Source organism: Aplysia californica, unplaced genomic scaffold (assembly GCF_000002075.1).
Source record: "Aplysia californica isolate F4 #8 unplaced genomic scaffold, AplCal3.0 scaffold00055, whole genome shotgun sequence".
NCBI classification, from domain to species: domain Eukaryota; kingdom Metazoa; phylum Mollusca; class Gastropoda; order Aplysiida; family Aplysiidae; genus Aplysia; species Aplysia californica.
The window spans coordinates 1,027,035-1,039,689 of record NW_004797325.1 but is presented as its reverse complement, the minus strand read 5'-3'; the positions used below and the strand labels follow the sequence as shown (position 1 = coordinate 1,039,689).

At 40.2% G+C, this 12,655-nt stretch overlaps 1 protein-coding gene across 1 annotated transcript in view; it reads left to right on the top strand.

The window, feature by feature from the left end:
- Positions 1–12,655, top strand: part of LOC101848728 (complement C3) — a gene marked incomplete in the record, with an annotated part of 82,021 nt that overhangs the window by 6,645 nt on the left and 62,721 nt on the right. Inside the window, 3 exon segments of the mRNA XM_005092954.3 lie at positions 4,021–4,187; positions 8,656–8,844; positions 11,970–12,040. Coding sequence (XP_005093011.2) covers positions 4,021–4,187; positions 8,656–8,844; positions 11,970–12,040 — 427 coding nt within the window.

Below are 12,655 nucleotides of genomic sequence, written 5' to 3'. Positions count from 1 at the left end.
GTGGGGACACCACTGCATCTTAAAACCAGCTCTCGCCATCTATTTTCGTCCTCTGCTTTCCTCAGATTGTCACCCATCGTCTTTCCTGTCCTCTCTGTAATGTCCTCCCATCTCCTTCTCTGCCTTCCTCTCTTTTTCATTCCTTGTACGGTTCCTTGCAAGATTGTTTTGGCAAGTTCTGTGGATGTTGTGACATGCCCATACCATTTTAATTTTCGTCTCTTCACTGTAGTCAGTAGATCTTCATTCTGCCCCACTGCGTTGGTGATTTTCTTTCGTACCTCAGCATTTGAAACGTGGTCTTTGTACGAGATGTCAAGGAGTCTTTATTGCGGTAACATCTCATCTCGGTGGTCTGAATCTTTTTCTCTAATTCTTCTGTTAGTGTCCACGACTCGCAGGCGTATAAAATATTGAGATGACCTTCAATCAAACATGTTTCTGCTAATATTCAAGACAGATTGAGGATTAGGGGGGGGGGGGGGTAATCAAAAATAGACTAAACCAGGTTTAGGGGGCTCTCGTGGCCTAGAAGTTAAGGTGTTCGCATCTCATTCAAAGGTCCCTGGTTCGAATTCAGGTAGCGACGGGAAAATTTTCTCCTCTAAAATTGTCTCCTTTTTACCTCCTATCCTGCTCTCTGTTCTGTCGTCTGCTTTCGTCTCTACTTTATGCCCCCACCACCTCACCTCCTTTGCCCCCTCCTCTGGGCTCCTGACTCTTTCTGTAGCCTTTCTACTGCTACTTCTTGGCTCTTTCTTACTGATGTCTTTCAGCCACACCCCTGATCTTCTGGTAGGAAAGGTCTACACATAGCCTTCTCGGACAAGGGCGAAAAATCTCGGAGGGCCAGCGTGCAAGTTGCGCACGTTAAAGATCCGTTGGTGGTCTAAAATCGATAAGAGTAGAATCTAGGCTTCGGCCGCCACCCGGGCAAAATTCAAAATTTACTACCAACTGGATATGTTTAATGTGTCCCGCGCGCTCATATGTGAGCCAGCGTGGTGGAATCAGGCTCTTGTCATTTTTTGGGCATGGAGAGTTATTGGTATCATCTTAAAGCTTGTTCACTTGTCTTTATTTGAATGCAAAAAATATCCATTTATCTTCAATACAAGTCGAGATATTAGCAAAAGAAGGAGGTGGGGGTCACCTGTTTTCAGAGGTAAAATTAGGTAAAAAATGGCCGCCAAAGATTAGTTATTTCCTTAGGTTAAGAGTCCGTGGTAACTGAAGATTTACATTTTTTATGCCTCTATTCAACGCTTTTCAGAAAAATCCACACAGAAATGAGTTCTGTAATGGGCAAGAAAGGTGTTGAGTACAAAAAACAAAAATTTGATAAAAATTCACAAACCCGTTTCTTCACTTCGATTATTTTGACGAGAGCCTGATTCCACCATGCAGCCTCACATATGACCTTATGCACTGGCGAGCGCTGTAAAACACTATGCACTATACTAATAACTCCGTACGCCTCCAATTTTAAAGTGGCCTTGGTAGCCTAGTGGTTTGGCTACCGGACTCGTAATTGTGAGATTGCAGGTTCGGGGGTTCGAGCCTCAACTCGGTCCGACGTTGTGTCCTTGGGATAGGCACTTTACACGAACTTCCCACTTGGCTCGGTCGTATCGGAGACGGACGTTAAATTAGGAGGCCCCGCCTCTTAAATAACCTAATAGTGTTGAAAGGGGCGTTAAACTCATACCATTTCACCATTTTCACCCCAATTTTAATGATGATCGTCTCATTTCACCGCGTCGTGACACCAGATATTATAAGAACTGGTGCTGTTCTATACGTAGTACGTAGATGTTGTAAGAACTGGTGCTGTTCTATACGTAGTACGTAGATGTTATAAGAACTGGTGCTGTTCTATACGTACAAGAAAAAATATATCGTGGGTTTGTAGGCGAGGCTAAGCGCCTTCAGTACTCGTTAGCGTAACCTCATCTCGCTCGGAGGTCAGGTCGGCTGGTATGGCAGTTCAACTGATCCCAAGAGAAACAGCCGTGCGCGTGAGATGAAGCCGAGTGGTTACAGGCGCCATCTGCTAATTTTAAAGGAAAGCCGGGGATACCTTGTTGTTATTTTTTGCTGTCAAGCTGTGACAGATGTGCAGCTATCTCAAGTAGGCCTAACCTCCCTTATCCCAAATCAGGGTCCTGATCCTGTTTGTCGCTACGTAAATCTGTTGTTGCTACGAAATGGAGGATTAATGCTCAGAGCAAAGAGCGCTGATCTATTGCGATGGACGCATTGGCTACGTATTGTAAGGATCTTAATAAAACTGAAAGACGTACAAACTGTTAAAGTTCACTGTGTTAAAGGGGGGGGGGGGGGGGGCTACATCTGAAGGCTATCATATAAAACAGGCATAGTAAGGAGTCTTAGAATCCGCAATCAAATTCGAGAAACAATTTTCTTGTCCATGGATATGTCGGCCATATTGGATTTTGTTGACATGTCTTACGTAATGAATACAGCACTAAGACTTATTGTTCATGCAAATTGATTGGGGTTGTTGTTGTTTTGCATGCATGTCAGCAAACATTCGATCTAAAAATTTCTTCGTTGATTTTCTCTTTAACGAATTAGAAAATATTTTACGAATTTTTTCCTGAGGTGGTATTGAAGTTTGCACAAAAAAATCCGTGAAAATCCACACTCCATACACCACCAACAAAAATCTATTCCATATGTCGAACATTCAAAAGCGACGTGTTTAGTATTACATCTTCTCTGCATTCTGTGAAAATTTCTTGAAGATTGAACGAAAAATGGTCGAGTTATTCAAAATCGTATATAGAAAAATTGCGTTTTTGAGAAAACGGCCGATAAAGAAAAATAAAATATTGACTTTATGAGAAAGCGGTGGCGACAAACATGTCCGGTATGGAAAGAAATAAGGTTTTTTGGGGGTGTTCTAAAGTGATGAAATAGTTGTAGGAGAGGCTGCGGAAGCTAAATAGGCCTACAACTCAAATTGGACAGGCAAAGAGGATGGAATGGTGGTCACGGCGCCTTTGACCCTCACCTAGCACCCACTCTGATAATAAGAAATATTAAAACTATTCCTTTTTGTGACGTATAGACTTACCCGACATTTATCATAAGTACGCAGCTTTAGGCAGTTTTACACTAACATAGACGGCAAGAGATTTCCTGTTCTGCGCTGGGCTCCATTTTCTGGCTAAGTAAAAAAACAAAAACAACAAAAAACAAAACAACAACTTCAACAAAAAGAAAAAAAACAATAACACAAAATAAGACAACAAAGTTTTTGAAAAGATGAAAAAACTGCTGGAGTGTACTTTTTAGGGACACAACCTTGACCACAACTTTGACCACGAATGGTTGCCAGTAGACTAGTCTGCTGACGCCACAGAAAATGATGGGCAAGTTCCATATTGGCGAGAAGACAAATTATTTTATTTCAAAGAAATTTCTCGGCAATTGATTTTACTACACGCGTTTCTCTGCACTTACGTGCGTTTTTAGTTGTTTGCATTAAAGTGAAAAGCAGTTTCCTTCTCAAATGCTTACTCGTGAATAAAGGCATCTGAAAACAAACTTATCCGTGTAGATATTACGGCAGTAAGTTTTCAACGTACAAATCTCAAAACATATGTCAAAATAAGCAGAGTTAAACCTTAAACCTAAAGAAAGTAAATCGTTTTGTTTTTTATTTGATGACACCGCAAACCCGATATTTTCAAGGATCTAAAGATAATAATAATAATAGTAATGATAATAATAATGATTTATGATAATAATAATAATAATAATAATAATAATAATAATAATAATAATAATAATGATAATAGCTTTGTTTAACGAATATCACTGCTCAGCAGCAATCTTGATGGACTGGCCAATCTGTGTCAATATCCCACAAGTCCCTAGAACACTCAGAAACATTCTGAACTTTGTTTTGCTTTATTTTTCAAACTCACAGCCAAGTTTTTGCTGGCCGTTCCAATATTCTGGGATTTGTTTTGCTTTATTTTTCAAACTCAGAGCCAAGTTTCTGCTGGCCGTTCCCAAAGAACCTCACTATGACATGGAGTACAACGTCACAGTGACGGCAACGGGCATCTACTCCCGGGAGTCCGTGCTTCTAGAGTACAGGCCGGGCAAGGACAGGAGCAGAATCCTCAACCAAACAAGACTGCTGTTTGAGTTTGGTGTGTGTTTTTTTGTCCCCGCCCCCCTTACAATGACAATGACAATCTTTATTCATCTCACAGGGAGAAATTTGTCTAGGTCGTTTACAGTGGCAGTGTTCCCCCCACCCCTAACCTCTGTCTCCCCACCTCCACCCCCACCCCCACCCCTCAGTTCCTCCACACTCTATTGATGGCAATGCAAAATATCAGGGGTGTCTCAAACAGTGCACATTAGTCCGATTTGGGTACTTGGTTTTTTTTTACACCAGAGACAACAAAGAAAAGCAAACTAGTTGTTGTTGTCTTGTTCCTATCAGGAACCATGAAAAGCATGACAATTGTAAGCTTTGACCACAGCATTAAACAGCATTTTGGTGGTTGCTGAAAGGCACATCTTTGACAGAGAGTGTAAAAACCGAAAATTCTCAAAATTTAGACTTAAGTGTATCGCTTACGACATCGAGGAATGTAACGTGTTGTCATTGAGTGTCTTAGCATGATATTGTGTAGTATGTAACGTTGTTGAATGATTAACTATATCTATACACTAGCTGGGTACCCGTTCAATGAACGCTCAAAATAATCAATTGATAAGTCATTGTGGACAGTGCCCACTGCTTGTGACAGGAAGCTTCACTTGTTAACAATGGCGGACTTTCCAAAGATTAAATCTAAACGAAACTAATGGAAAAAAACCCCGACTAAACTACAGTGAGTTCAGACTCCTTGATATAACTATGCACCCGTTTAAATGATTCTGAACCATCGTTAATTTGTTCAAATCCAAAAGTTAAGTGGTTGGAAGTTTTAGGCGACCGAAGTGATGTACTTTCACAAATCTATAAAATATATTATATTGATTAATAATTAATGACAAAATTCATTTTTCTATTCCGTTAAATCTTGAGTTCGTTGAGTATTGTGGTCCTCCAGGATTCATTTCTTAAAGTCAGTTAATTTAATTCATCCACCAATACGTTCCTTCATTTAGTATTTATATTTGTTCATCCTTTCATCCATTTATTGATGTGTTCATCAATCCATGCTCTCATTCATTCATTTATTTATTTATGTGTTCAGCCATCCTTTCACCCATCCAATGAAGAAGTCGACATCATTATGCAATAAATCACAAAATGAATCCAATTACTAACTTACTTTTACTTTTTCATCCTCTGTTGCCATTAAGCGTCGAGGAGAGATGCTGTCTTCTATGGTAGGTCAGCCCCGCAGCTCTCTCAGTTGGGGTATGGTTATTCAGGGTTTCCTTGACACACTCAATCCACATTCTGCGTGGCCTTCCTCTTCCTTTATAGCCTGAGTGCTTGGTTCAGACAGGACTCAGTGGCAATAGCAGTTCTTATTTCTTCATTTTTCTGCCTGTCCCATCTTGAGATGTTTAGGGTTTTGCGGAGACATTTCATTTTGCATATAGTGATTTTGCTTTCATGTGTTTGACTTCATGTCCAGGTCTGGTACTGATAGCATAATGTTGGTATGAATATTGAAGTGATAACCTGTTTCTTTGTGTCCATGGAGATGTTTGGATGAGATAGGAGGGGTGCGAGCTGGTAGGTGACAGTGTTGGCTTTTTGAGTTCGCATTTCTATTTCTTTGTCTTTGGAGTCTTTGTAGGTTTGAATAAATGAGACATTGGTCGTCTGCGAATAGAAGTTCAATAAGGCTTTCTGGGCTATTTGTGTCTTGCGTTATTGTGTCCATATGTTATATTATCAACAGGAGGGGAGATAGAACGCATCCCTGTCGTAATCCTGATCTGCACTTGGTATATAGAGCTCTGGTATTATCTAACACTAACAGTTGGCCTCTGACACCATACCTTTTTAGTGTCTTCCAGAGGATGGCATGATTTACTCTGACAAAAGCCTTCTCCTGGTCTATAAAGACGATGTTGAATTCTTTGTTGTGTTCGATGGTTTTGTTACATAGCTGTCGTAATGCGAATACTACATCCGTGCATCTTCTTCCCTTTCGGAATCCACACTGAGCTTCGCTCAGATTTCTCTCTACAACAATAGGTCTCATCCGCTGTTCTAATATCTTCCCGCACGTTTTCCCTGTGGGGTTTAGCAAAGAGATGCCTCTGTACGTTGTGCAGTCGCGTTTGTTGCTTTTCTTTTTCCATAATGGGACCACTATTGCTTTCTGTCAGTCTTCTGGGCATTTCCTTTGCCCCCAGGCTCTATGAAAAATTCGCCTCAGCCATAGTTCACCGGTGTTTTCACATGCTCTCATGGCTTCCACTGCGATGTCATCTCTGATCCTGAGGCTTTGTTCTTGGGGTTGGTTTTGAGTGCCGTTCCGATTTCTCTGAAATTTTCCCAAAGGGTGATTCTGTTTGCTCATCATATCATGGCTGGAACTCGTTTTGTTGTCTGTGGCAAGCGTCTAGGTTGACTAGTTCTTGGAAGTAATTTTCCCATCTTTTCTTAATAGCGTCTGTTCACAACTTTTTAACACTCTCTAGGGTTTTCCTTTTCAGATTTTGGTTAGTTTCTAGCTATATATATTTTTTCCCTGCATTTTCTTTAGCAGTTTTGATAATTATTTTGGTCTCTCTTCTCGGATTCCTGTATTCTATGTAGTCCTCTTCGGTCTTTGACCTCTGCCATTTCTTTAATATCTTATTTTTCATTATAATTTCTTCTTTGGTTTCATCTTATGTGTTGTTCTGCCTTTGTTTCTGCCTATGCGTTTGGTGCCAATATGTTTTTAAAGTATTTCTGACGAGGATTTTTTAAAAATGTTTGCCATTCTTCTTCGACATCTTTGATCCCATATGACAGCTTATTGCACTCTATGGTATATGGTAATGCCATCCTCGATAGCCTTCTTGATGTCTGGGTTTTTTTTTCAATTTTATCTTAAGTTGGTCTTTGTTTTCCCCCTGTTCTTCTTTGTTTGCTTCACATTGCTGGTTGTGAGAGTAAATAGCACAGGTCTGTGGTCCGTGTCGATGGTGTTGTTTGGGAACGCTATCGAATCTTTGGCTGTATGTCTTTGTTTTCTGCACATCAGGATGAAATCAATTTGTGATGCATGGTTCAGGTCATTCCATCTGCACCAGATCTTGATTTGGCTTGATCTGTGTTGGAAAAATGTGTTCATTATCATCATGTCGTAATCAGCCCATAGGTTTAGTAGATTTATCATTTCTCCATTGCTGTTGAAGTCTGTGTCTTTATCATAGTGAGGTCCCAAGTACTCTTCCCAAGCGGGTTCTTCTTTGTCAAACTCTGCCATTTACACCTCCCAAGATAAATCTAATTTATTTGTTCTTGAAGTTTTTAATGTTGTCACTCAGGTCATGGACATAATATGATTGCTTATCTTCTCTTGTATAGCTGTCGTTACAGGAAACGTATGTTTGGATATATTTACGTTGTTGTTTTGCCGCCCTCTGTGAGTTTTATGCTCACCAATCGCTCTGACATCTGGTTGACGTCACAGATGGTATCCATTTTGGCTGGGTGTATGATGAAACTACACCATGTTTGGCTCTCTCATTTTCAGGTGTTCAGCTCCAGCTTGCTGTGGTTGCCTCTCTTCGTTATGTCTGGCAAGCGCCTGATTGCTATTTTCTTTCCTTTCATGGAACTCCTTATTTCTGGTTCTTTGTCTCCAAGTCCGCTGACATGTGAATATTTCAATCGCTGTTCTAGCTCGCTGTCCGTTTACTTTTCCTCTTCTTTTTCCTGTTGAACCTGTCCGTGTTTTCTCCTTTGATTGTTCGAAGCAGTGATTATCCGCCGTCAGCTTGCTAAGCCAGTCACGGTTTCACCAGAGCCCCTTTAGCCAGCAACGTTTCGGGGTGACCCAGGTCGGCCTTCACGGCTAGCGTAACGCCTCATTGACACAAAGTCTCACCGTACTTCACCCAGACCCAGCTATCCCCATATTTTGTCCTGTTTCGACCTCTCCCGAAGGGTTGGACTTTATTAATCCAATCATTACGTATTAATGCTTTAATGATAACCAGACGGTGTGCAGTTCTAGGGTGTTGTGTTTCCCTGGGAGCGTACACAAGAGCTTGACGAGACTTCCCTGCAGCTGAACATTATAAACATCTATTCATTCATTTATTGAATTGTTTATTCATTCATTCATTCATTCGTTCGTTCGTTCATTCATTCATTCCTTCATTCCTTCATTCCTTCATTCATTCATTCATTCATTCATTCATTCATTCATTCATTCATTCATTCATAATACTTTCATTTTTCATCCATTCATTCATTCATTCATTCATTCATTCATTCATTCATTCATTCATTCATTCATTCATTCATTCATTCATTTATGTATGTGTTCACCCATTCATTCATCCATTCATTCATTCATTTATTCATGTGTGTCATTCATTTATCCATCAATTCACCCATCCAATGAAGAAGTCAGTATTGTTACTATTATTATTTAATGTCATAACCCATTACTTGCGTATTAATGCTTTAATGACAACCAGACGGTGTGCAGTCCTGGGGTGTTGTGTTTCCCTGGGAGCGTATGCAAGAGCTAGACGAGACGTCCCTGCAGTTGAACATGATCACAGAGAGAAACGGGAGAACTGAGACGGTGTCTCTCCACTTCAGCCGTTCCTCAGGCTACATTTTCATCCAGACGGATAAGCCTGTCTACACGCCAAGGCAGACAGGTAGTTCTTTAGTTTGTTGTGTGTGTCCGTGTGTGTGTGTGAGTGTGTGTGTGTGTGTGTGTGTGTTTGTGTGTGTGTGCGCGTGTGTATGTGTGCATGCGTGAGTGTGTGTGTTTATGTGTGTTTATGTGTGTGTGTGTGTGTGTGTGTGTGTGTGTGTGTGTGTGTGTGTGTTTTGTTGTTGTATTTGTGAGTTTTTTTGTTGTACGTTTCAGTTTGTGTGTTTATTTGAGAAATTTGTTTGTGAGTTTTGTGAGTGTTAGTTTGTTTCTTTGTTTCTTTGTAGAGTTTGTTTTGTTTGTGAGTTTGTTTGTTTGTGGGGTTGTTCGTTTTGATGTTTGTTTACTTGTTTAGCTACAACGGACTTCATGCAGTGGTACGTGTATCTGTTCACGCCGAAATAGACAGTCCGCATTTATTGGTTTTGTGTTTGTTTGCCCGATTTGTCTCTTTGCCTAGACCAGTGGTTTTGAAACTTTTTTTGCGCACCGCCCCCGTTTTCTCTCAGCCGAGTGCCAGCGCCCCCTACTCTATCTCAACCATCAATCTGACATAGCGACATGTTATCAATAATCACAAACAAAGAGAGAACTCAAACAGCAGGGTACAAAACAACGTGCCTAAATTCTAATGATTTGGATCTGAATAGAAATATTAGCTGGGTCAAAAATCGCAATCTTGCACAACAGTTTTCAATCAGAATGACTTGTAAGACTTCTTGAACATTGGTTTGATTTCAAATTCACTTTTCATTGTCAGAAGCTCTTCTTTAATTGCTACTGGCAAGTTACCATCTTTTAACTGTTGAATGCGTCCGGTACTCAGTCTGAAATTTCCAGTTAAAAAATATCAGTAAACCTTGCCTTCATATCAGTATGTAAATATCTGAGGTGGTTGGTATATATTTCTAGTCAGACACGCGCCCTTCTTTCAGTGTCTCCGCCAAGCAAGGAAACTGAGCAAATTCTCTTTTGCAAATGTTTTGGCGGAACGTTTCCAATTTCAACAAGAATGACGAAAGGATGGATTTTGCCTTGATCAGGTTTGTGTCATCCTCCTGCAGCTGCTAGTTGACCTGGTTGAACTTTGTTAAAAGATCTGTGAGGAACGCTATGTTGTCCTTGTGTTCTTTCTGTTTATTACAGAGATCACTGTCTATTTCTTGAAAAAACTCCTGCACAGAGTCAAACAGGCAGAACAATCGTGATAAACAGTTTCTTTTTGAGTGCCACCGGACTTCAGTGTGCAAAAGTAAACATTGAAAGTCCTCGTAATTTTCAGTGCACAGTTGTTGGAATAATCTCGAATTCAAAGCGTGGGCTTTGATCTTGTTCACACACTTGATGACAATGGCCAGTGTGTCATGCTGACTATCACTCAGGTTTTTTGCCACCAAATACTGTCTGTGAATGACAGAGTGAACAGTAAGTACTCCAGGGACTCATTTCTTCAAGTAGCTCATAAAACTATGGTGCCGACCTGTCATCGACGCGCCCCATCTGTTGCCCAGGCAACTATATTGGTCAGAGGGATCGGTTTCTCCTCGAAAAATTCTTTGGAAATGGACTCGCCTTTGGTATCTTTTTCCAAACTTTTCGTAAAAAACAATGTTTGCATGATTTCCTCACCCTCTATGAAGCGCACAAGAGTGAGAAGCAAAGCTTCATTTCCGGCAAAGTGAACTCGTCCAGCTGAAGACTGAACTCACGTCCTTTTTAATAAAAAGCATTTTGCACAACGATTCCTCAGCATTTGCTGACATCTCATCAATACATCTTTGAACTATATTGTCACTTAGTGGGAGAACCTTCACCACAGGCTCCAGGGCACGGTTCAGGACTGTGCTGACCACCCCTCTGCTCGCAGATAATATGAGGTCCTCACCAATAGAATGGGGGTTTTGTCTGCTTTTGCAATTAGCTGAGATCAATTAATATGTTGTTCGTAAGCCATCTTCAGATTAATTGACGTTGACTTCAAACATCGATTTAACTGTTTTTCTTTTCTGAAAATTGATCTTTATAGTTTTGAAGTATACCAGATCTTTGTCAGATGTGTCGGGATAAATCTTCTTTTAAGTGGTCGGTCATTCTTGAAGGCTTCATAGATTCATTGGAGAAAGACTTTTTGCAAATCAAACAAATCGATTGCTGCTCATTTTTGGGATCTGGTATGAACCCATACTTCAGATATTCTACTGAGTACTGCCTGCACTTCTTTGATTCAGCCATACTGAACGCGCCTGGAACAACAAAAAGGAGAAGGGGACAATGGGACTAACAAAGCTTGGGAAATCAGACTTTGAGTGATTTAGTGTACAAGTACATGCAGTGAAGGGGGGAAAAATAAACGTGCTTTATTCTGTATGAGAAAAAAATGTCATTAAAAAAAGGGATCAAGTTATCTAAGATCTAATTGGCGCAATGCCTCGTCAGTTATGTCTTTATCCTACAATAGTTATGCCATCAGCATGCCGATACTGGCCCTAACCGGTTGCCATTGCAAGGTACTTTTTACAATCACAGTTGCAGCATCGTTTTTTTTTGTGGGGGGGTTTTTCTTGTTTTTTTTTTGTTTCTTGCATTTCATGAAAATTTTACACCGCCCCATAAACCCTCGCTAGCGCCCCCCAATCGCCTAATTTCGCCACTGCGCCCCCCAAACTGTCACCGCCGCCACCTAGGGGGCGGTAGCGCTCACTTTGAAAACCACTGGCCTAGACCTTGTAACTTTCTTTTCTCGGCGAATGATAACTGTTTTCAAGGGGAAGGGAGGGGGAGGGGGGGCATCATGGTCAAGGTAACGTTTTAGGTTGTGTTAAGGGTGTTTTTATTTGAATTGCCTGAATTATGAGGATCCTCCTCCCGTTTTTACTATTTTGATTCCCACTTATTGAATAACAAAAACCATGAAAAACTGTTATTATACTTACGACTTTTGGCATGTTATGTTGTATATCTATTTCAATTGCCGACGCATATTTGGGTCCCTTTAAACATCGCAAGAACTTTTTAATAATTATATCACCTTTCCAAAATGACAAAATCCTTGTACTTTAAATGATATGCTTTTGTTAATATACTTTCCAAACAACTCTCTGTTTACAATTTTAATTTATGTTTCAGTCAAGTTTAGAATCCTTGCTGTGGACGAACACCAGAGGTTGGCTAAGTATCCCTTGAAGGTGGATGTCAAGGTGCGTGAGGGTTAGAAATAGACGTTTTCCTGGGATATCTTCCATCAGTTAAGAAGAAAAAAGTCATAGATCAATTCTTTTAGTTTTCCCTCTTATACTGGGCCCTGCAGAGAAGATAATTCTGTGCGTATTACTACCATAAAACTACAATGTTTTATCTGCTCAATATCTAGTTTTGAGAAATATGACGTAAACAATTTTGAGTTGCACAATTTATCAAGCTTTTTAGAATATTTGAATATCTTGATAACGACTCCGAATAGTTTTGCGATTTTGAAAGCAAAGATGGAACATTTATTGGTTTCTGAACTCAAGGGCATTGTAACGCAAAACACTTAAAATGTCAGATAGAACTTTGTAAGGTAGCGGTAAATCTGTTTGGCAAGCCAGAAGTCACAGAGGCTCTTTTTTAAAAGTAGTAATACATGTAATACAATGTAGGTAATAGATAGCATTTGTATCACGGAAATCCCCGTGTAGTAGTAAGCTCTATGCTCTTTATAATTTATAATATTACCACAGTGCACTTGACAACATTCTGAAACAATCTTAACTACATGAACTTCTTCTTCTTCTTCTTCTTCTTCTTCTTCTTCTTCTTCTTCTTCTTCTTCT